The sequence below is a fragment of the Ascoidea rubescens genome, assembly GCF_001661345.1.
Source record: "Ascoidea rubescens DSM 1968 unplaced genomic scaffold ASCRUscaffold_28, whole genome shotgun sequence".
Classification (NCBI taxonomy): Eukaryota; Fungi; Ascomycota; class Saccharomycetes; order Ascoideales; family Ascoideaceae; genus Ascoidea; species Ascoidea rubescens.
In genome coordinates, this window is record NW_017962940.1 from 1 (window position 1) to 24,280 (window position 24,280).

Consider the following 24,280-nt stretch of genomic DNA (forward strand, 5'->3'; position numbering starts at 1 on the left):
TCAAACATTTAAACAAAATTCAAAACTCGATTTCAAGAACTAATAAAATTGAGGAAAATATCGTATTACCAATTATAACTCCAAGATTTGCTCCAAGTTGCACTTCAAATTTATTAAACTGGCTTGGTGATCTATCCAAAAAGAATGATCTACACATTCAAACTCATATTTCGGAAAATAAGAATGAAATCCAATGGGTTAAACAATTATTCCCAAGCTCCAAAAATTACACGTCAGTTTACGATGACCACAATTTATTAACTTCAAAAACAGTTCTAGCTCATGCAATTCATTTAAACAATGATGAAAAAAAATTAATTAAATTAAAAAAATCGGGAATATCTCATTGCCCAATTTCAAATTCCTCAATTACTTCGGGCGAAGCCAGAATTCGTTGGCTATTAGATGATTCAATTAATGTGGGTTTGGGTACCGATGTGTCTGGTGGATTTGCTCCCTCGATTCTTTCGACTGCTCGCCACGCTTTATTGGTTTCTAGGCATTTGTCTATGAAAACATTTGAAGAGCACGATAAATTGTCAGTCAACGATGTCCTATATTTAGCTACATTGGGTGGAGCAAAAGTGTTGAGTTTGGAAGAGTTGATAGGAGATTTCCACGTTGGTAAGAAATGGGATTGCCAATTGATTAATCTCCGAGAAAGGGATTCCCAGGTAGATATCTTTAGCTGGCAATTACCGAAATATTTCCATAATAAGTTGGAAAGAGAATTTATTGGAAATGATAAGGAACAAGCTAGTAGTGATATAATTGATTCCAGTGATAACTTAAAGCTCTCGGCAAGTGAAAAATTACAACTTGATGATACCAATAATATAAATTCTGATGATGATTATGATGACGATCTTGATTATGATTTATTAGAAAACGGGGATTTGGTTCTGGAGGATAAAATACTATTTGAAAATATAATAGCCAAATGGTTATTTAACGGTGATGATCGAAACACCACAAGGGTTTGGGTAAATGGTAGATTAATAATTGATAAATCTTCTTGTTAGCTGTTTTGTAGGGCGACTCTTTTTAATATTCCACATTAATATTCCACATTAATATTCCACATTATTATTTCACATTATTATTTAGTTCAATGTCAAAATATACAGAATCTTGATTTGGTGTTCAATCAACTATCCAGAACTGGTAAATTAGACTAGTTTCTTCTATTATATCGATTAAATATATAAGGAATTCATGCACCCACCGTGGTGGTAACTATGTGAAGTGAGACCATGCGCAGATATGCAGATCATGAACCCTATTTCTCTCAAAAGCCGGTTTCAAAGCGCTTAATGAAAAGAACCTTTAAGTCTTCACCACTCAAGCCGAAATATATTTCATGCTTCTTCAATGCTTCTTTCTCTTTCTCTCAATGCTCCAGCAAAGCCAAACTTCTTTGCTTCTGTGGGGGCTCGTTGCAAATTGACAAAGAGGTTTGTTTCCTTTGTTCTATTTCCCTTTCTATTTCTCGCAACCACCATCTTTATTGTGCTTCAATCGTGGAGCGAGGAATCCAAAAGAGCTTTTGAAACTTTGCCCTTGCTAGTTGCTTCTATTGCCACCAACGACGACAATACACATTGCCCACTCAGCTCGTTTGAACACAACTATCTTGAAAACAGCTTCACTCCAGAGATACCAAAAGCTGATTTCACAGCGAGCGATTTAGCATCCAAGTTTCAACTGTTGGTGAACGAAACGACCATCGGCGCATACAACTCCTACAACAATATTAATATCAATTTGCATCTGAAGCTGGAATATGGCCAATTTTCGTCCTCTGTGATCAGACTATTTAATGCAAGGGAAGCCTCTGCTCCTGATTTTGATCCGAGAACTCTTCCTACTTTTTGGCTCTATTTGATCAATCAGCATTTGATATTAAACAACTTGATAGCGAATCCCAGCGCTTCTTTGTTGTCTCCAAACAACACTGAAAACAAGTATGTATTTGAAATATCAAACAACTTCAAACTCCCTTTCAACTGGAACGATCTATTGAATTTTTACGACTCGCTCAAAGACAACTCCTTCTATTATTCCTTGATTGTGTCAGGCTCAAACTGCAAAAGCCTTTTATATCAGGATTTGGCGTTATCCAACGAATTCACATTAAAAGAGTTTGGAAAAGTCTGCTCCAACTATAAGAATGTGTATCCTCAATCATACACCAGCAGCCAGATTCAGGACAAGCTACTACAGTCTGTATATCTCAACTCGCACAAAACAGAAACAGATGAACTGCAAAAGAACAACAACCAAAACACAATCTGCCAGCCATTTGACAATCCGTATAATTTGCCATTCCACAATCTGTACAATTTGCCATTTCGACTTGTTTCAAAAGTTGATACCTATTTAAACGATTTGGAGATTAGAAAAATGTACGGGTTCATATATGGCCTTACAGGATTAGAAGCTCCTCAACGAATCATTTTTTTGAATATACTCAATGAAAACAACACTGCACATCACACCAATGGTTCAAATGGCACTTCAAATCAATATCCAATATACGGCAAACGCTCCTTGGTCATTCCAACTTATTCTGTTTCTGATGGAATCAACAACATCAGAAACAGAAGGGCAAGGCAAAACTTGTACACTGATATGTTGTCCACCTTTTTCATCAATAATAATCTTAAAATCAGATCCTATTCCACCGATTACTCGTCAAAAGAAGATGCTCTCAATGAAATTATCGAAAATGGTATTAATTCTTATAATGAAATTTCCAAGTTGAATGCCTTTTATCAACGTTCCGAGATCAGCAATGGCGCCAAAAACGTTTCAGCTTTTTCAAAGCCGGGTGCACTAGACGGTAATCAAAAGCAAATAGATTTGCTGGAAGATTGTGAAAATTATGATTTTTCATTTGTTCAGCCCTATGTTTTGAAAAATTCCAACACAGGCACAACAAATCGTCATCAGCCGTTACATATCGATTTTTCTTTGTTTCAATGGAACTTATCAAAAGAACATGAGCATTTGCAATCACATTACTCAGCATCTGCAAACGAAAAAGCGCATACGAACAATACAACTTGCGAGGATCCCACTATTCAAGAAGCCATATCTCAAAACACTGAACCGTTGTATACTACACATGACATTGACTATAAACAAGTCGATCATTTGAAAGCACTAATGGAAGCAAGGTTGGGCAAGATATGGATCCCGGAAAATCGATATTTTGGTCTAGCTTCAACTAAAGACTACAACCTTGATCATTATGATTTTCGGTTTTTCAAAGACATAACCAAAGACGACCAAGCCCATCATTTAGCTATATTGCATCGCTTAATGCGTGTATGGTTTCGATTGTGTCTTCAATTCAACATTCCCTCCTGGATCAACCATGGATCCATCATTGGCTGGTATTTCAATGGACTATCGTTGCCATGGGATGCTGATATTGATGTTCAGGTTCCGATTCAGTCACTATACAAACTCAGCAAAACCATTAACAATACTCTCATATACGACTACACTGATTTCGGAACATTTGAAGTGTTTAGCCAGGAAAAAAAACTAGACTCAAATGCAGAGTTTGGACTTCGGGGTTTTTACTTTGATGTCAATGAAAACTTTCTATTACGAAATCAAATTGGAAACCCCAATGTGAACAATATTGATGCCAGATTAATAGATATCGAAAGTGGGGTTTACATTGATATAACTGCACTAACCGATTTTACATCTCAAACGAATAACGAATTGATTACCAAACTATTGCTAATAGACAGTTATACCGAGAATGAGCTAAACAAGCTATCAAAAGCCAAGTTTTATAACGAGTACTACGAGGGCATTCGACTAGTAAAAGAACTACGGGATTCTCTATTTGCCAGAAAAAAGTCGATATTTAATAAGACTTTGGAAAAACTTCAAAATATAAAGCTTTCCATATCCACGATGAAAAAAATATTAGTTGATGTGGAATCAAGGCGAATTTCAGAGTCCCAATCTTTAGAGTCCCAATCTTCAGAGTCCCAATCTTCAGACATCTTTGGAAAACACTCGGCAGAGACACAAGAGGAAAAAGAATATTCCAATTCTTATTTAGATTATGATGATGACAAAATCCAAAACTTGGAAGTGTCGGAAAAAAAGCTAAAATTGTTCAAATTTGGATCTGTTTTTCCACCTTCAGAAGACTTGAGAAATTCTGAAGTTTACCAAAAAACCAACAGATTGTTTGAAGACTTTTTTCACAACATGGTCCATTGTCGAAATTATCATTATTACAAAATCGAGGAATTGACGCCCTTGATCCCAACATACTATGAAAACACAATTACATATCTCCCTGCAAATTTTCTTAAAAATATAGTGATTGAATATGATACAAAATCAATTAACAAACTCGAATTCAACGATTACAAGTTCTTCAAATACTTGCAATTGTGGATAAGTTCAGGCGACTGTGACTTCAAAATGATGAATGTTGATGGACAAGTTGGAGGAATGGGTGATGATGAGCATTTGGGAGAAGAAGATGACGATCAAGATAACACTTCTGGAGTTGAGATCGATGAGGATTCTGTTGGCTTTGTCAATCCTCCCAAAGAAGAATACTCATATTTCCAATACCGGAAAAGACATAAAAACAATGGGCATTTTCAACCACTTGAAAAGAAGAGTATCATAGAATTTGAATATAACAATATAGATCTATATGATGGAGGTGATAAAACAAAATTTGAATCCAAAATCAGTAATTTTGAGAGAAAGTTGGGCAAAAACTGTTACATCACAAATGAGTTTGTTCAGGGAGAATTTACCCAATTTAAAGACTATCTCTTGTTACACAGTTATGAAATTGAAAAGCTTTTTGGAATTGCAAACAATAGACTAAATCTTGAAAAACCAAGTGAAACCAAAATATTTCCGACTCATGGCAACGAGCACCATCATGGGGATGGCCATAGTGGAATTATCAAATACGAAGAAAAGTACATGCAAGAAACACTTGAAAGTTTCAATGGGGAAGTTCTAAGGCCTGAACCATGGATAATTAGAAACTACTTCAGTAAAGAAGAAGATAGTAGTATAATTTAAAGGCATTGTTCTATATAGATTTTTGTTTTTGTTTTTGTTTTTGTTTTGCATCTTACCTTGATTCAATTCAGTTTATTTCAATTCAATGGAATTTATTTTTATATTCATTAATGATCCAACTATTTGAATATGCTGTCTTTTTCAATTTTGAGGGTGGGATAGAGAGAGGGAGAGAGGAGGGAGTATCTGTTGATTTTCATTCAAATTTAGTTCATAGCTATTGAAAACGTCAAAAAAGGTTTAAAAAGGCTTAAAAAGGCTTAAAAAGGTTTAAAAAGGTTTAAAAATCCGCTTTAATTTTGGACAATAAATAGCTAGTTTCAATCAATCGCATCATAGTTTTTCAATAGAAATAAAAAGCAATTTAATATAATGAGCTGCAGATTAAACTCGATATTTTTGCCTGATATGGTTGCTGAAAATCCATGTAGTTGTCTGTTCCGAACAATTTCCAAACACCACAATATTAAATCTGTATCTAATTTAATCATTTAGGCTTTCCATTGCTTCTTTGATTAAATGCGATCCTTTGGGATCAAGATTGAGTGCGATAGTGAATTCCTTCACTGCCTCTGTTTTTCGATGCAATATTTTATAGAGTTGGGCAAGAAGGAAATGGACAGTGGCTTCATCTGGTGCAATCTCCTTTAGTTTTTCAAACTCCACCACAGATTCCTGATATTTGGCTAAAACAAATAGCAATTGCGCCTTTTTGAACAAAGCTAGTGGGGCCAATGGCTGGATTTCATGGGCTAGCTCATACTGTTTCAATGCCAATTCTCTTTTACCTTCTCTTTCCAAAACCATTCCGACACAGCAGATCAAAATAACATTCAACGGATTGATGCTGACAGCCTTTCGAAAATGATATTCTGCTCTAATATTGTCTCCCAGACTAAGATACACTTTGCCTATCCCGTAGAGAGCATTGTAGTGTCTGGGGTCATATAACAAAGCCGTTCTAAAGCAGTCCAAAGCGTTTTCATAAGAATCGTTGGTTGCATGCTCATGTCCCTGAAGGGTATAGGCGTAGGCAAAACCAGGATCGATTTGTGTTGCTCTTTTAAAGCATTTGATTGCTTCATCGGGTTCTTTCATGAGAGAAAATAGATTGCCAATTGTTATCCATGCCTCTGGCGAATTCTTGTTCACATCGTACAACTCATGCGCCAAAAAACTCAACTCTTCTTCTTTATGAAGATGCCACAAAAGCGTGGAGTAGTATTCCATTTCACTTAGTCTTGTTCGATCTATGTTTCTTAGTTTCAAAAAGTACTTCTCAGCTTTGGAATAATTTACAATTTCAAAATTTAGTCTTCCCAACTTGCCTAACACATAACAAGAGTTTAGATGGTGCTCTGGTAAAGAATTGAACAAACGGATTGATTTAAATAGATCGTATCTATTCATTGCCTTCAATGCCTTTGCAAAAACAAGATATAGATTCATCAAATGGTCGTGCGCTTGGTTGTAATGGTCCTTTTTGATAGAGTTGACAACAGCGATCGATGAATTATTTTGATTAAAAGTGGTGGAGTGAGAAGATGAGCCAGATTGGAAAATGTTGTTGATTTTTTGTGATTTTTTCAAATTCACACTCAAGTTTAGGTTCAGGTTTAGGTTTAGGTTTCTATGATTGGAGCTTTGTATCGGTGTTTTTATTAAGGAATTGCTGTTTTTGGAAGCAGAGCTGGATGCAGGATTCGATATCCAGGCAGATGCAGAAGAAGGAATTTTCCTGATGGAGGATTTAGAATTTGATAAACGCGATGATCTCCTCAAAAGGTCCGATGTGGATGGAATATTGGGAGTTTTGAATCCTTCGTTATTTATGAAATTAGAATTGGAATTGGAGTTGGAGTTGGAGTTGGAGTTGGAGTTGGAGTTGGAATTGGAATTGGAATTGGAATTGGAATTGGAAACAGTATTGTTTAATGATCCAGCGGCACATTTGTCAGTGGCAGTTTTCGAGTTGGGAGTTCGAAATTCTTGATATGGAATGGAAGATCTTCGAAGAAAAGATCTTGAATTGATCGGTTGTGCATTTGAAGGTTTTGATCTCGTTTTGGTCGAAAATAGATTATCATCTTCCAAGTTCAAGAAATTGGAGTTGTTGGGGGTCGACGAGTTGTTGATTAGGCCTTGATTGATATTGATGTTATTGGTGTTATTGATGTTATTTCCCCCATTTTTAGAGTTAATTAGAGTCTTTTTGCTATTATTATTATTATTATTATTATTGTTGTTGTTGTTGTTGTTGTTGTTGTTGTTGTTAAGATTAGGAATAGTGTGGTTTGCTTTGAATAATGTTTTTGTTTTGACGTTCGCTCCCATTTTCGAAAGATCTTCAAAAGATTCCCATATATAAGGGTTTAACTTCAAACAGTTTGTGTAGTTGATTGACGAGTTCTTAATATCCCCAATTTTGTTGTATAGCTTCCCCAATAGATTAAAAAAAATAGACGAATCTGGGATCGAGTTTCTTTGGTAGTTACCAAGCTGGTAACTGAAGCAGTTGGCAGAATGATTATAGTCAGCAAAGTTTTGATCAGAGAATATTGGTTTTCTATTATCAGATGAGTTCCACAAGTACATTGTGTCCTGTAGAGCATTGATTCCATCATCATACAACCCAAGAACCAAAGAAGATTTGGCAAAGATAAACACTGAGCCAATGTGAGACGAAGTGGACGAGAAATTGTACGCAGCCTTGTATTTTTTTCTTTTGAAGAGAGCTAGGGCATATAGGTAAATTGATTCGTCATGTAAACTGCTGTCCCCAGCACCATCGCCAGTGTTGTTGTTATTATTATTATTACTATTATTATTATTATTATTATTGTTGTTGTTGTTGTTGTTGTTGTTGTTGTTGTTGTTGTTGTTGTTGCTGCTGCTGCTGCTGTTATTGTTGTTGATTGCATTGCCATTTTGAACATTAGTTCTGCCTTTGCTGTCGAAGGTGGAAGTGGAAGTGGTTGCTAGAAGCCTTTCGGCGGTAAACTCAGCAGTGGATAGCAAGTCATTGTCCAAGGCATACCAGAATGCTGACGTTAGATGGTGGATAACGTAGTCTTGAACACTCATTACACCAGGGAGAAAGTGGAGCAGAGGCAGTTCTTCAACGAAGACCTGGAGATTGAATGTTTTGCTTCAGATGGTTCCAAGCTGATTGTGATTCACAGAACAACCGAAGAGACTCCGGAAGTGTCTATCAGTTGCCGTGTTCGTGATACGGCTGCGGGCTGGTGTGCATGTGCATGTGCATCGTGTTACATCAGATCCAGGGGTGGGAAGGAGCGGAAAAATAAAGGTGCGCCACACCATAGCAAATTTAAACGGTTCTTAAAATGAATCTACGAAACACTTTCCGAAGATATGTTTTCAGCAGTGGCTTGATTGACGTTGTCCATCTCTGCTCGCAATCGCGTTTTTTTCGGGTCAGTCGATCTGTCGTTCTCGCTATCTCTTGCTTTGATACCACTGTCGAAACAAAGGCAAATTACCATATATTCCAAGATTTGTATCACATGATACTTTATCACTTCCGGTTTCCAATTAAAATACGATTCAAGGTGTTTTTCTTTGAATCTTTTCTCAATTTCTTAACTAAAATGTCAATTGGTAAACATCTTTATGATATTTCCTGCGTTGCTTCTTCTGCTTCTAAGGTCGTTGCTAATGCCTCCAAAATATTTGCCAATGATTTGAAGAAAAACATCAATGATTCTTATATTCTCAGTCAAATCTCGGCTAATGACAAGAATATTCTAAACTCGATATTGGTTAAAACTCATGAGAATAAAAAAGACATATTTGATATAGCCAAATTTAAATCAAATTCCATCAAGTCTTCATTGATTAAACAGTATCCTAACAATACTCTCTATAATGACATCAATAAAACTATTAGTAAGAGATTGTTTTCGACTTATTCAGCTACATTAAATAAGTCAGAGAATAACCACTATGATAATACTCTCGTTGACAGCAATGACCAATCGATAATTGGAGAAAAAGTCAAGCCAAAAATCGAAATGACAAGTTCATCAATCCCAACCTCGAGATTAGGGAGATTGTTTCATTATGGAAGTTTAGCTGCTGGTGTAACTTATGGCGCCGCTACCGAAGGTATTAAACGAATGGCTTCTTCTGATCCAAATCAATCGACCTCTTTGAATTCATTAATTTTGTCACCCAAGAACATTGAACGAATGGCTAAGAAATTTTCCAAAATGCGAGGCGCTGCTTTAAAAATCGGACAGATGATGTCTTTTCAAGATGCTTCAATTTTACCTCCAGAAATTCAGCAAATTTTATTGAGAGTTCAAAGCTCTGCCCATTTTATGCCTCCAGGTCAATTAGAACAAGTTATGTCTACTGATTTGGGAAAGGACTGGAAACCAAGATTGTTTTCTTCGTTTAATGATATCCCAATAGCTGCCGCTTCAATTGGTCAAGTTCATTCCGCTGTCACCAAAGATAATCATTTATCAGTGGTTGTTAAAGTCCAATACCCAGGTGTTGCTGAATCAATTGACTCAGATTTGAATAATATTTTATTATTACTTACTGCCTCAAGAATATTGCCCGATGGTTTATTTTTAGAAAGGTCTGTAGCTAATGCCAGAGTTGAATTAAAATGGGAATGCGATTATATTCGCGAAGCTCAAAATTTAGTTAGATTTCACGACTTGTTGAGAAATGATGATGTATTCCAAGTTCCAAAAGTTATTCATAATTTGTCAACTGACCATGTTTTAACAATGGAATATATGGATGGTGTTGAAATTATCAAGGGCAACTGGTCCCAAGAAACCAAAAATTTCATTGCAACAAATATTATGAGATTGTGTTTAACTGAAATTGCTCAATTCAAATTTATGCAAACTGATCCAAATTGGGCCAATTTTCTTTATAATGAAAAAACAAAAAAGATTCAATTGTTAGATTTTGGTGCTTCAAGAGATTTCGATAATAAATTTATTTACAATTATTTGCAGACTTTACGAGCCGCATGTAAAAGAGATCGTGAGATGGTCCATCATTATTCAAAAGAATTGGGATATTTGACAGGTTTTGAAACTCAGCAAATGGTTAATGCTCATGTTGATTCTGTCATGGTTCTTGCTGAACCCTTTTCTGATGCATTGAATAAGGGTGATCCTTATGATTTTAGTAAACAGACCGTCACTGATAGAGTAACCTCAAATATTAGCTTGATGTTAAATGAAAGATTGGCTCCGCCACCTGAAGAAACTTATAGTTTGCATAGAAAATTCAGTGGAGTTTTTCTCTTATGTTCAAGATTGGGTGCCACAGTTCCTTGTGAACAATTGTTCAAGGAAATTATTGGTTTTGATGAATAGTTTTATTTTTTATCCATATATAAATAGTTAGTTTACATGATCTTATACATATAACTTTTACTTGTTTAATATTACAACGATTTTTTAAGAAGTTAAACAAACTAGGACAAAAAAAAAATAATTTAATAAGCGAATTAAAAAAATAAAAAAATGAAAAAAAGGTGAAAAATAGATGAAATAAAAGACTTTCTTTAATATATATACAATAAACTAGGTATTGGATTTATTTAAGAAATTACTATTTTCTCTTTCCACCTTTTTTTTTTTTTTTGTTTTTATTGGGCGCATTGGAAGTTTTAGTCACTTTATTTGTATTAACCACAAAATTTTCTTCAGTTGTATTATCAGCATTTCCACCTTGAGTAAATTGATTTTTGTTAAAATTTCTACCTCTTTTATTTACTTTATAATATGATCTATCTTTTAATGGCAACCATCTTTCTTCATCAATTTTCAAACTTTTTGATATATGTTGAGGCTTGTTTCTAACCCTTTTGCGTTTTTTATTTATATATTTCTTTGGATTATTAGTATTATCATCCATAAGATAATCGCTTGAAATTTTATCAAAACCAGTTGTTATTAAAGACTCATATGAGAGATCTTTTGTTAATTTATCGATATTAGAAAATTTATGATCGATATTTTGAATCTCATTTGAGTTTTCATTTTTTAATATAAGATCAGTTAATGAATCATTTAAATTATATTTAGATAAAATTTTGAATAATGAACAGCATTTTTTTAATAAATCATTATTAGAGACAATATTTGACAAAGAAATTTCATAAAATTTAAAAGTAAAACTTTTCAAAAACTGAATTTGCAATGAATTTAAGAGTTTATTGTTGCTTTCATCAATGTAAAAATCATAAACAAAATCAAAGATTTTAATAAGATTATTTTTTGAGTCTAAAGATTTATATAATGATAATAAAACAGAAATTATAGCAAAATACTTTGTAAGAGCTAAATTCTGAATTGGATTCAAAGACTTGAAAGTATTGTCTTTTTTATTAAAGGCCAATAAAGTTTCAAGCAAAATAACAGATGAGTTATAATTTGAATTATTGTATTTAATTGATAGTTGACAAGATAACAAAGAGCCTGCGATAGTTTTTTTAATTTTAAATAGATCCAATTCAGTAAGATCATACATATCGGAGTTAAAAGTTGAATACAAGGAATTAATTTGTTTGATAAGGTATTTGAAATAGGTTTTTGATAGTTGAGATAAATTCTGTTGAGAATTATTAAGATCATTTAAATTGATACCGGATAATAAATTTGAATTATTAAGAGAGATCAAACTTAAAATATTAAAATCATTAAATGACTCTAATTTATCTTTGTTATTTTTATTGTTATTACTATCATTAATTGGAATGGATATATTGTTTGATTGAATGTAATTTTGAAATTTTTTCAATTCTAATTCATTCAAGTCATTTTTGATATCATAAATTGAAGCTGGATTAAATTTATTAAAATGCTTAATAAAATGGGCATAAAGAGATTGAATATTATTGTTATTTGATTTAAATTTTAATAAGAATTCATTTCTTTTTAATCGAGATAATTGATCAGGCAACAATTTTGTTGAATTTATTAAAGAAGAAAATGAATTATTATAATTTATTTGATTTAAAACTAATATTGAGTTATTATTGAGAAAATCGGGAGAGTTATTTAAATTTGAATAATAATTATTAAAAAAGATTAATTTTAATAGGTTGTTTTGAGTTGAGTTAAGATTATTAAATAAATTCGAGTTAAATTTTTGTTTCAAATTATTCAAAAGTTTGAAAGAATTTTGATTATCATTTAGTAATTGATAAACAAGAGAGATTTGTAATAAGATTGGAAAGATTTCATTGAAAAAATCCAAATTGTTGGAGAAGTCTATCGAATCATCATCAAAATTAATTTTGAATAAATTCTCACAATTCAATTTAGCTTTTTTAAGGAAAATTAAGGATTGATCTGGCTTATTTAAATTTAAATTGATTAATGAGTCGTTGAAAATTAAGTCATAAGAATTTAGAGTGAGATCATCATTTAATTTTGAGTAAATTAAAAGATTATTATAATCGGCAGAAAAATTATTTAAATGGGATAAAGAAGCTCTTTGATTAATTAATAAATCCAAATTGCTGTCGAATTTTTGAGATGAATTCAAAGAGGAAGAAATCAAATAGTTGTATATAATGAATGAGTCATTATATGAGCCAATTCTGTAAAACTCTTGAGCCTTCAAATGCAATAAAGCGCTTTTAAGATATTTGTTGTTATTTAGAGCCGATAATTCAACCTGAGATAAAAGCGCATGAAAATTTTCATGGTCGCCTAGTTTATAGTAAATATAAGCATTTTCTAGAAGTAAGAAATAGGGGCCCAAGGAATGAGAAAGCCTTTTGAAATTGTCTGACTTCTTAAACAAAGTGATGAGATTCAAAGCAGACTGGTACTTATCATGGGAGATGAGAGTAATGATAGCATCTTGGAGAAAAGCTCGATCAAAAGATTTTGCAGGAGTCTTGATTAAACGCAGGGCTTTTTGGTACAACTCACCAAACTCAGCTGCCCTTGAGCTGATGCCCAACTGTTCGACAGAGTGGGCCAAAGACATGCTAGCAACTGGAACACTTTTCTATCTCTCAACAAGCGACGACTGCAACACCTCTGCTGTCCTCTTCCTCTTGAAGTAATAATCTGATTATATCTACTTTCCCTGAAGGGTCGTTACGAGCATCACGTGCCGGCTAGCTGGCCCAGGACGGAGAGATCGAGCGGCAGATGGCCGCATAGGCCTCGAGAGCCACGTGTTCACGGGTGTGTTCGCCAACCCAGAAGCACCGCCACATGGTGTTTGCAAGCACAAAGTTGCCCTTGCTGCGCTCGTAGTACCACTTGTTCACCGGATTGTTGCTTCGCGAACGCCAGACGAGCTCGTCCGGAAACAAGTCTTTGACCATGCTCTTGAAGGCGATGTCGGCAACACCCGTCGAGCTCTGAGCCTTGCGCTTCACAGCGAACTTGTCCAAGTAAGGAACGGTGACCATGCGGCCGGCGCTATCGAAAGCGCTCTCGTACGTAATTATGGCACCACCCTCGTAGTCGCCGACAATGACCAAGCCGGCCACTTTGCCGTTCACACGGCGAAGATAATGCTCGAGATCCAAGTTCCGTCTGAACGAGTCGTCGATGAGCTCCTTCAACTTCACCAACGAAATCTCTCCCTTTGTATCTAACTCCACCAAGTTGAGTCCCTCCTCAGTATCGTTCTTCAAGAGCTTCACCCCAAGACCCTTTCGAATGATCGATGTGGACACGATTGGTGTTTTCTTCAAGTAAACTGGCAACGAGGACGAGATGATTGGTCTATCTGTCAATATGTTGTATACAATTGGATTCTTAATTACCAAATTCTCAATCACATTTCCATCTTTGTTTATGGCCAAACTATTCGAGTTGGAGTTGTAGTTGTAACTATGTCCATCAAATGTGCTGTCGAAACCATTCTCTAAACCTCCTCGGTTGTATTTATATGCTTCGAATAGATCTCGCTCATTTGCTCTAAAACTATCGCTTAGTCCATGATTTCTAATGAAATTACTGTTTGGATGGTTATTGATGATGCCTGCTGCCTCGGGAGAAGTTATTATTCCAGTGCAATTGTCTGGTAGATTGTTTAATATGCCTCTTAACGAGTTTAAATTGGAGATATGTTGCTCTTTAATAAATGGTTTTAAAAACCCCATATTCAATTCCGAGATAATATCATAATACTCTTGTTCTAAATTAACTAAAACATGGGATCCCGTTGACCTTTCTAATGATGGAATTCCACCTAATGGGTCAATATAAATGATTTTTTCAATTGATAATAGATCTTCATTCTCATTATTCTCATTATTCTCATTATTCTCATTATTCTCATTATCTTCAATTTTCTCCTTTTCTCTTTCATTGTAATTGTTTAAATTAATAGCCAAATTTTCAACGATTAAATCACTTGGTAGAAATTTAATTGAACTATCCACTTTATAATATCCACTGGGGTAAATAATTGGTACAACTCCCTGAATTAATGGTATTAAAACTAGCTCAATATTATTTAGTAAAACCTCGTTTTCCTCATTAATTTCAAATAATTCTCTAATAACTCTTGTGTGTAAAAATTTCTCATCTTCATTAATAACATTGTGATTGCTATTACTGTTGTAATTATTATTATAATTAAAACTAAAATCTTCACTATTATCTCCACCAAACAGATTAATCGAATCCTCAATTATATTAACGATTAGCTCACATTGTCTCTCAAGATTCTTCTCAATTTGGCTAAATGATAACTTATTATTAACATTGTAATCATGGTTATTAAAGTTATACTCATCAATCACTATGATAGGACTAACTCCCAACTTGATTAGTTTCAATATAGTTAATCCAATATTTTTTAACACTTTGGGAGATATACTCTTAATATTCTTAAATTTAATTAACGATATCCTTAAAACTTTTGATAATTGTAAAATATCCTTCTTTTCACACTTTTTCTTATAATCATTAATATTATCCTTAATTATAAACTCTTTTATCTCGCTATCATTATTGATATCAATATTATTAACACTTTCAATATTATCACTCAACAACAACTTATTGATCAATTCATTTCTCTTTGTTAATTGATTCTCGTCATTAGCAATCAATGGTGTGTATTTCTTGAAATATGTTTGTGCTTCTCGCTTAGTAGCTGTGGAATTTAATATAGTCAAAATCAATTCTCTTTTTTCATTGCTAAAATAATTTAAATGATGGTTGTCAAATGTTGTATTATTGCCACTATTGCCATTATTTTTGCTCGAAGTTTTATTTAAATTTTCATTTCCAGTTCCATTTTCATCATTCCTATTGCTGTTTTCAATATTGAATCCAAATCTGTTGGAATAACTGTTGGAATAATTGGTTGAGTAATTAGAATACAATCGACTCGACTCTCTTAAATGTTTGTTCAATATTCTGCTTCGAACTGGAAAATTAGTACAACTCTTCACCGAAAACATTTCTTACTCTATTGCTCGATTGTTCGATTGCTTGACTGCTTTCAATAAACCAAACGAGTGAACAAATAGATGAGAGCAAAGTGTGGGAATATGATTATGTAGATGAATATAAATTGTATATATAACCTCCTGGAAACAAATGCAAATCGCAGGATACTCGAACTCCTCTTCAACTATCTACTGATTTGATCGAGATTACTTTCTTTGATAATGAGTCAGTCTTGCTTTGCTCGGAAAATCGATCATCTTCTCCCCTCAGGGCCCAACCCAGGCAGTAGAAACAGCATAGGCAGCACAGACAGCACAAGCAACAGCAGAAACATAGGCACCCAGTGCTCGCTGTTGCTACTCTCTCAGTGTCTTTGCTCTTCTTTTCTGTCTCAACATTATTGGAATTCTGTTCTGAGTAGCTTGATATTCGTGTGTTAATCTTCCTTCCGTTTGTTTCCACTGCAATTTTACTCGCTTCTCCCACAATTGATTAGATGAAAACTCCCTCAAGAGAAATATGTCCTTTCCCCAGCGTCTAAGGGACACTTTTCTAGCCTCTGAGATCAACTTTTTGGCTGAGAATGAGTTGGTAGATGTTCTACCAAAGACCTCAATGGATTCCTTGCCCTTGATTGGAACAAACCTCCCCAAATTACGAATCAATCAAAAGGTTTCAATACCCATCTGGCTAGCCATAATATTGAAAAAACAAAACAAAATCAATCTTATACCCCCAAATTGGTTGTCTATAAATTATTTGAAACAAAAATACGAAGAGGAACTCAAGAATAAGGACAAATTTTCAGAAATGCCATGGTTTTGGTTGGAATTTTCAAAAATGTTTTTGATTCATTTTAAAGATGATTTGATCGATCCAAGTTATTCAATAAGATCGATTATTCAAGATTTAAGAGAAATTAGATTAATCAAAATAAGAAGTGGGTTCAAGGAATTAAACGAAAGTAATTTAACCTTTAATAACTTGAGTTTGATGGAAATCAACGAAATTAGACCCTTTGCAATCAAAGTAATGGATCAACTAAGAAAACTAAACCATTCAATTGAATCGAGTTATCAATCTCAAAACAATGATCACGATAATGATAATGACAATGAAAATGATAATGAAAATGGTTATCAAAATGATTATGGCTATGAATATGACGATGATTATAATATAGACATAGATATGAATAAATAAATAGATAAACAAATTAATTATCAATGCTACAATACAGTGAAAAAGGCTTTTATATGTAGTTTTCATTATATTTATTATCATTATTCTAAATTGGATCTGTTGTTTAATTTTTCTTTTCTATTTGGAATCTTTAACTCTTCTCATCATATAAAATAAGGGATTAAGGAAATAAAAAAATAAAAAAAATAGAAAAAGTTTTAAGAAAAGTCAGGTACATATATAACCAAAGGAGTTTCTTTTGATTACTTTTATTACAGTGAGGATAATAAACAAAATATTATAATATATAACTAAGAAAAGAAATCAATTGAAAATAAAAAAAATAAAACCAAACAACTTTCCAATAATAAATTGATTTTAAATTTAATTTTATATTCCAATCTAATTCATAGCTTTAATTAATGAATTAATATTATCTTCACGGTTACCAAAAGAACCACCTTGAATAAAATGTTGGAATTTTCTTCTAACACCCCAACCACCAGAAGGATTAGATAATTTAAATGGCCATAAAAAGTTATTAGCTTGTTTGAAATTTGGACCAACAGTAACAATTTCGTGGATTAAATCGTCGATAGAGATAATACCATATTTACCCAAGTTAGCTTCAATAATAGAGTTTTCGGTTAATGGAATTCTTTGTTTGTTAACCTTACCATAACCTCTCTTATAAACTAATTGACGAATAGTTGAATATGATGGGTAACCGTAAGCAACGTATGGTTCAATTAATTTTAATAATTCACTAGTGGCTTTTGTTACTCTGACAAAAACACCAGCATTGATTTGTAGTAATCTTAATAATTGTAAAACTTTTCTTGGTTTTGGTGGGATTTTGTTGATACCTCTGATTCTAATAACAAAAACCAATTTTGGTTGAGCTTCAACATAGTATGAACCAGCTTTCTTAGCATCACGCTTAGCTTTGATTAAAGCACGTTCAGAATCAAAGTATTCTTTTTGGTAAGCAGCATTACGTTTGAAGATAGTTTGTCTTTTAGCTTTTGAAGCCTATTTATCATTTAGAAAATAAAAAAAAAATTAATCAATAGTTAGTATTGTTGATTTGATTAAATTGATATTGAATAGTTATTAAATAGATATCAATTATTGAATTTATTTTTATTTTATCTTGCTTTTTTCCTTACAATCGAATATATCTTAGACTAATACAATTAAAAATACAGTTCTCAAATATTCCCATTATTATTCTTTATTTAATAATTTTAATTTCAGTCCCGAAAGATGGTATAAATAATAACAGCATCGCATAAAGCTAGTTAATTAGGTAAGGTTGGTTTTCATCACAATTAAATTATTAAACAAAAGATATAGGATGCTTGTATTTTTAATTGCTTTTTGATTTTGTAACTTGATTAAATTACTTACGATTTTACGTTGAGCTTTAGCTTTATTTAAAGCTTTGATGTTTTTTTCCAAAGCTTTTTGTTTTTTCAATAAAGTTTCTGGAGGAAAGATAGCATCAGCTTTAATAACTGGTCTATAATAGTAGAAACATAGTTAGTATTTAAAATCCATCAAATATATTAAATTACTTTTTTGTAAAAAACAATCATAAAAATTTCTAAAGAAAATCATTGGAATGAAAAAAATCAGTAATTCAAAATTTTGCTATTGGTGAAATCGAAATTTAGATATTTAACCTTTATAAAATCTTTTAAGAATCCCAATTTATTATTTGATGCCAAAAAATTTCTTTGTATTATGCTTGGTCGATATAATTGATAAATTATAAAACATTTGCCGTAATTATATAGCATTGGTCATAAATACTAATTTTTTGTTGATGTTGAAAAAAGTTGTAAATATTAAATAAACTTATAGTTGACTTACTGTTTTGGAGTCTTGGGCTTAACTGGAGCCTTTGCTAGAGCCTTTGCTGGAGCTGGAGCAGGTGCTTTGGCTTCTGGTGCTTTGGCTTCTGGTGTTTTGGCTGCAGCAGGAGCTGTGGTTGGAGCAGGGGCAGGAGAGGCCATTTCTATTTCCTTTTTTCTTTTGATAATAAATTATATTTTTAAGTTGTTAAACCTATTCCTTTACTATTATATTTCAGAAATACAATATTATATCAAATCAAAGCTACTGTTCTATGGAAAGCGATGGAAACAGTTCTAATCGCACTTTTTATTACCCGTCTGAAAAAAAACGAAGGTGAAAATTGGAAAACACCAACTGCGGATCTAAGCTCATATCCGGCACACGGAAAGTTGATCCGTGAGCCAACAATAACAGGACGCTCAAAACTTGCAAGGTCCAATTAAGCGGTACATTCCACATTAAGTAGTTCACGTGCAAATCTATAGGGCTGTTTACTTGAGTGCTTTCTGATTGGGGCCCTATATGCTTATGCACTTTTCTGTTTTTATATGCGGAGAATCTGTCAAAATTAATCCGAGAACTGAGATACAAATCCCACAAAGAACTGCAGTTATTGCAAGAGGGTTGGTAGTAAATGATTTACTTTCTCGAAGTTTACTTTTAGAAATCATAATTAAGAGGTGTAAAGTATTTTGTGTTATTTTATAAAACACTCTTTATTTTTGAAATCGCTTTTTTGATTTCATGTTTATTTTTCTTTAGAAGATATTTTAATAGAAATCATTCACTTAATCAAATTTGCGATCCCAGATGAAAATAGAATTTTTATTCCTTCCCAACTAGGATTGATATAAACTTTTTAATATATATATATAATAATGATTTTTGAACTTGTGAAATACAATTTGAATTTGAAATTTTTTTTTTAATTCAACTTTGATATTAAACATTGTTTACGTGAAAACCTACAGCCAGTTTCTAACAGCCCAGAACGAATTGAAAATTAAAAAGCTTGATGAGTGCAATTTTATTTTGGAACATCAAATTGAATATAGTTCTTGTCAAAAAAAAGTCATTCAAAAAAACATTTTTTATCAATACAACAATACATCTGATAATGACCCAATTCCCAATGGCATTCAACGCTATTTAGACTTATACCGGCTTGATAAGTGCCTATTGTTTGCCAAAAAATCAAAATTTCAAAATTACATTCGGGACAACATATCATTAAAAGATTATAACACAATAACCACAAATATAAATTGCAATTATCTAGATCAAGAAATTTCAATCAAGCAAAAATATCCTGGGAACAACAACATAATCTCAATGCTATTTGTTATCTCCCAAAATATCAAACATCAAAAACAATTTAAAGTAACAAAACCTGGTTCGGATGCAATTTTTTACACATTAGATGATGTGTTACAAGACCAGCACATTCAGGGTGATTTGGTTGTCTCGCTTAGTTTGATAAGTTGGTATCTGTGCTGAGCTGATGCTCAAACATTTTCAGCTTCAAGGAAAAATAATCAAAGTTGCAAATTTGACTGATACCTTCAAAGAAAAGCCAAAAAAATAAGTTCATATATAGATGGATATGCTAATGCATAAAAGTATATTATTATTTAATGAATGTAAACTCGATTATACCACCACTAATTTTTACTCACTCTTCCAAATTAGGAAACTTTTGAACTTCTGAACTTTTGAACTTCTTACTAGTTTCATCCAGCTGGATCTCAATGTCATCTGCGGCTCACAACGCTTTGCTAATGTCTCAGTAATACCAATAGCTGCTTCTCATTCCACCTACGATCTCTTTTATTCAAAAAGAAGCTGGATGACTAACCTCACATCCCACATCTATCTTCGACTTCGGATCGGACAAAAGTCATTCGGATTAGAAATTACCCGCCGCTACTTTGGAGTTTAATTCTGATAAATTATATCATACCTTCACTTCAATACCTTCAGATCATCGACCATGTTCAAGAAAAGAAAAATTCAAAAAAAAAAAAACTCTTTCAAAAATGATTCTATTCAATTTAATCAACTTAATCAATCTAATAGTCATGATAATGATAATGATAATGATAACGATCTAATTTATATCGTTAATAAAAGAAAAAATAAAAAAACAATCTCAAAACTCAATACAGATGATAATCATAGTGATGATAATCATAATCATCACCAAAATAACCAAAAAAATCACAATGATAATGATAATGATAATGATAATGATAATAGTGACTTGAATCATTTGAATTACATCAACCCTCCAGTTAGCTCAAATTCAACTGCTCTGAAATTGAAAAACATCAAATCAACCATCATTACAGACTTTCAACCAGATATATGCAAAGACTTTAAAAACACTGGCTACTGTGGCTTTGGTGATACCTGTAAATTCCTACATCTAAGAGATGACTTTCAAAAAGGCTGGAAACTAAATGACAATGATAAAGAATGGATAATAAACAGTACCTCTCTTGACAACAAAATCAAAAAAAAAATTATAAACGATAAAATCCCATTCAAATGCCCAATCTGTAGAAAAACCTACAAAAATCCAATAAAAACAACCTGTAACCACTACTTTTGCGAAAAATGCTTCCTCGACCGATACTCCTCCAAAAACATCAAAAAATGCTTTATCTGCCATGCTCAAACAAATGGAATAATGTTTCCTGCAAAAATTCTCCTTCCTTCTCTTTCTCCTTCCACTTGAGTGGCGATTTTTCTAAGCTCCACCCTCATTGGCTACTTCAGGGATTGTTTCCAAAATAAAACAAAGAATGAAATCATCAATATATCTATCAATACTCCCTTTTTCTTTCTCTTCTTTAATCATTTCAACCCATTGAAACAATCAATTCGTATCATGCCAAACAGCAATCCATTTTTAAGCTCATCGAGTTTTCTCACTCCAAAAAGTAATGCCTCAAAAAAAACAAAAATGTGAAAAATTCACAATCTCTTGATCTATCTTCTCATCAAATTGATATACTAACTTCCCTATTCTCTTCAAGTCTAAACAATCCTGGCAACTTTACTGTATTCAATATAAACAGAAGTTTCAATTTTACTCCATCTCATGATTCAAATGATATCAATCATAATTTAAAATTCCTATCGAAAAATCTAACATCAAACATCTATCTATCAAGAAATATCACTGACTCCTTTATCAATATTAGTAGCAACGACGGAGTTTCTAATAACAAAGTAATCAGTCTATTGGTTTCAAAAGAATAAAAAACGAATTGAAAATTTGGCCTCAGTTTTAGGATCAAAAAAATTACAATTGTCTCAATTAATTAGAGAATATAATAACAATCACCAACACATTACTCATACTACTCATTTCAACAATTTGAAATCAAAAAGAATAAAGAATGATCAAAATAATTCAATTAACTTTGAAACAATTTCTTCAAAAATTTCTAATGACTCATTAATCACAAGTTCAAAATCCTATCCAAACTCTCCACCAAAATGTTTATTCATTAATAACTCTGCTAGTATTCATAATAACCCAGCCAATTTAAAAGTTAATCAAGCCTTGATTACACAAATACTTCTCAATCACAATGCTCATAATGACTATAGTCAATTTGATTTATCATACAATAATAATGATAATTATGATAAAAACAATAATTTTTTAAAGAATCTTGATAAGTTCAATAAATTAAATCAACAAAACCAAACTCATTATAATTGTCCGATAACTGCTAAAAGTTTAATACTAATTGATCTCAATGGTGAATATTACTATTGATAATAATTATCTATAAAATTTATTTTTTTAAAACAAAATAAAATAAAATAAAATAAAATAATTTGAAATTCATTTTAAAGTTATATCGCAGCTTTTTATAAACGGGTTTTGTCTTGGAAACTTCATCTTTGTTTAGTCAATTTATCTTGAAATTTAATACAACTCATTTAATTGGCACACTATATGCTGTCATTGAAAATGTATTGGATAACTCAACTCAATTTGATAATAATATTGCAGTCTAGTTCTCAAAGTAATGCTATTGAATTCTCTTAAGATCCTCATTTCAATACTTTCAGATGATAGAAATTAACAACCAAACTAGCACTTTTCTCTTGCAGATCATCAAGTTTATCTTACTCATAAAGTATTTGTCCTTTAGTTTTTCATACAGCTAGTAAACCACTCTAACTTGTTCTAATATTTCAACTTTTAAAATGCCCTATGATCAAAAAAAAATATTAGTGTGATTGAAAGTGGCTTTCAGTTGCTTCGAGATTAACTAAAATCACAGGTTCTAATTAGATGACTTGATGAATGTGCAATCATGAGAAGAAACACTGAACCAGGTACTAATTGCACACCAACCGATACTACAAATGAGAACGATGGAATGGATGTTTCTAACTTCAAATCTAAATGGACAAGATCTAGATGTGTTCCAACACTCTTGGTGAATATAACTACGAATTTCAATAGAATACTACAAAATATACAATTTATTGTCAGCTCTACCAACCATTATATATAAATAAAGTGTCAATAATTAAATAAATTGTTTAACAATTTCTGTATTATTAAAAAGCTAAATCTTATATAGCAATAAAAATGTACGACTAATATTCTCCATCATTCAAACTGTATTTTCCCACCCCTGGATCTGATGTAACACGATGCACATGCACATGCACACCAGCCCGCAGCCGTATCACGAACACGGCAACTGATAGACACTTCCGGAGTCTCTTCGGTTGTTCTGTGAATCACAATCAGCTTGGAACCATCTGAAGCAAAACATTCAATCTCCAGGTCTTCGTTGAAGAACTGCCTCTGCTCCACTTTCTCCCTGGTGTAATGAGTGTTCAAGACTACGTTATCCACCATCTAACGTCAGCATTCTGGTATGCCTTGGACAATGACTTGCTATCCACTGCTGAGTTTACCGCCGAAAGGCTTCTAGCAACCACTTCCACTTCCACCTTCGACAGCAAAGGCAGAACTAATGTTCAAAATGGCAATGCAATCAACAACAATAACAGCAGCAGCAGCAGCAACAACAACAACAACAACAACAACAACAACAACAACAACAACAACAATAATAATAATAATAATAATAGTAATAATAATAATAACAACAACACTGGCGATGGTGCTGGGGACAGCAGTTTACATGACGAATCAATTTACCTATATGCCCTAGCTCTCTTCAAAAGAAAAAAATACAAGGCTGCGTACAATTTCTCGTCCACTTCGTCTCACATTGGCTCAGTGTTTATCTTTGCCAAATCTTCTTTGGTTCTTGGGTTGTATGATGATGGAATCAATGCTCTACAGGACACAATGTACTTGTGGAACTCATCTGATAATAGAAAACCAATATTCTCTGATCAAAACTTTGCTGACTATAATCATTCTGCCAACTGCTTCAGTTACCAGCTTGGTAACTACCAAAGAAACTCGATCCCAGATTCGTCTATTTTTTTTAATCTATTGGGGAAGCTATACAACAAAATTGGGGATATTAAGAACTCGTCAATCAACTACACAAACTGTTTGAAGTTAAACCCTTATATATGGGAATCTTTTGAAGATCTTTCGAAAATGGGAGCGAACGTCAAAACAAAAACATTATTCAAAGCAAACCACACTATTCCTAATCTTAACAACAACAACAACAACAACAACAACAACAACAATAATAATAATAATAATAATA

General features: G+C 32.7%; 11 protein-coding genes across 11 annotated transcripts; 7 read left to right on the forward strand and 4 right to left on the reverse strand.

Moving 5' to 3' along the window:
• Window positions 1-1,022, forward strand: ASCRUDRAFT_158256 (Metallo-dependent hydrolase; the record flags this gene model as incomplete). Its single annotated transcript, XM_020189381.1, has 2 exons — window positions 1-759; window positions 937-1,022. Coding segments are annotated over 2 exons (845 nt in total), but the record flags the coding sequence as incomplete, so codon positions are not given.
• Window positions 1,023-3,168: 2,146 nt separating this feature from the next.
• On the forward strand, window positions 3,169-4,452 carry ASCRUDRAFT_40273 (uncharacterized protein; the record flags this gene model as incomplete). Its single annotated transcript, XM_020191014.1, has 3 exons — window positions 3,169-3,531; window positions 3,571-3,766; window positions 4,196-4,452. Coding segments are annotated over 3 exons (816 nt in total), but the record flags the coding sequence as incomplete, so codon positions are not given.
• A 1,113-nt stretch (window positions 4,453-5,565) lies between these two features.
• Window positions 5,566-8,166, reverse strand: ASCRUDRAFT_40257 (TPR-like protein; the record flags this gene model as incomplete). Its single annotated transcript, XM_020191013.1, has 2 exons — window positions 5,566-6,856; window positions 7,208-8,166. 2 exons carry the CDS (start codon window positions 8,164-8,166, stop codon window positions 5,566-5,568), a joined length of 2,250 nt encoding a protein of 749 aa, XP_020044162.1.
• A 545-nt stretch (window positions 8,167-8,711) lies between these two features.
• COQ8 (protein kinase COQ8) lies at window positions 8,712-10,556 on the forward strand. Its single transcript, XM_020191085.1, has one exon. It carries the CDS (start codon window positions 9,117-9,119, stop codon window positions 10,446-10,448), a length of 1,332 nt encoding a protein of 443 aa, XP_020044163.1. The 5' UTR covers window positions 8,712-9,116; the 3' UTR covers window positions 10,449-10,556.
• Window positions 10,557-10,567: 11 nt separating this feature from the next.
• On the reverse strand, window positions 10,568-13,566 carry SRP72 (signal recognition particle subunit SRP72). The gene has a single exon (XM_020189041.1). It carries the CDS (start codon window positions 13,075-13,077, stop codon window positions 10,687-10,689), a length of 2,391 nt encoding a protein of 796 aa, XP_020044164.1. The 5' UTR covers window positions 13,078-13,566; the 3' UTR covers window positions 10,568-10,686.
• On the reverse strand, window positions 13,211-15,520 carry ARG2 (acetyl-CoA:L-glutamate N-acetyltransferase; the record flags this gene model as incomplete). The annotated part of the gene is made up of 4 exons (XM_020191015.1): window positions 13,211-13,893; window positions 14,065-14,374; window positions 14,453-14,613; window positions 14,707-15,520. 4 exons carry the CDS (start codon window positions 15,518-15,520, stop codon window positions 13,211-13,213), a joined length of 1,968 nt encoding a protein of 655 aa, XP_020044165.1.
• Window positions 15,521-16,028: 508 nt separating this feature from the next.
• On the forward strand, window positions 16,029-16,712 carry PSF2 (DNA replication protein PSF2; the record flags this gene model as incomplete). The annotated part of the gene is made up of 1 exon (XM_020192153.1): window positions 16,029-16,712. The coding sequence occupies one exon, from the start codon at window positions 16,029-16,031 to the stop codon at window positions 16,710-16,712; it is 684 nt and encodes a 227-aa protein (XP_020044166.1).
• On the reverse strand, window positions 16,676-18,831 carry ASCRUDRAFT_51862 (60S ribosomal uL30 domain-containing protein). Its single transcript, XM_020191086.1, has 3 exons — window positions 18,567-18,831; window positions 18,102-18,213; window positions 16,676-17,723 (listed from the first exon to the last, which is right to left on the reverse strand). The coding sequence occupies exons 1-3, from the start codon at window positions 18,707-18,709 to the stop codon at window positions 17,094-17,096; spliced, it is 885 nt and encodes a 294-aa protein (XP_020044167.1). The 5' UTR covers window positions 18,710-18,831; the 3' UTR covers window positions 16,676-17,093.
• An 854-nt stretch (window positions 18,832-19,685) lies between these two features.
• ASCRUDRAFT_78339 (uncharacterized protein) lies at window positions 19,686-20,198 on the forward strand. The gene has a single exon (XM_020194217.1). The coding sequence runs from the start codon at window positions 19,884-19,886 to the stop codon at window positions 20,046-20,048; it is 165 nt and encodes a 54-aa protein (XP_020044168.1). The 5' UTR covers window positions 19,686-19,883; the 3' UTR covers window positions 20,049-20,198.
• Window positions 20,199-20,874: 676 nt separating this feature from the next.
• CWC24 (U2-type spliceosomal complex subunit CWC24) lies at window positions 20,875-21,261 on the forward strand (the record flags this gene model as incomplete). Its single annotated transcript, XM_020189500.1, has 1 exon — window positions 20,875-21,261. A coding segment is annotated over one exon (387 nt), but the record flags the coding sequence as incomplete, so codon positions are not given.
• A 2,154-nt stretch (window positions 21,262-23,415) lies between these two features.
• ASCRUDRAFT_10709 (CDC27 family protein) lies at window positions 23,416-24,221 on the forward strand (the record flags this gene model as incomplete). Its single annotated transcript, XM_020188667.1, has 2 exons — window positions 23,416-24,122; window positions 24,203-24,221. The coding sequence occupies 2 exons, from the start codon at window positions 23,416-23,418 to the stop codon at window positions 24,219-24,221; spliced, it is 726 nt and encodes a 241-aa protein (XP_020044170.1).
• Window positions 24,222-24,280: the final 59 nt, after the last annotated feature.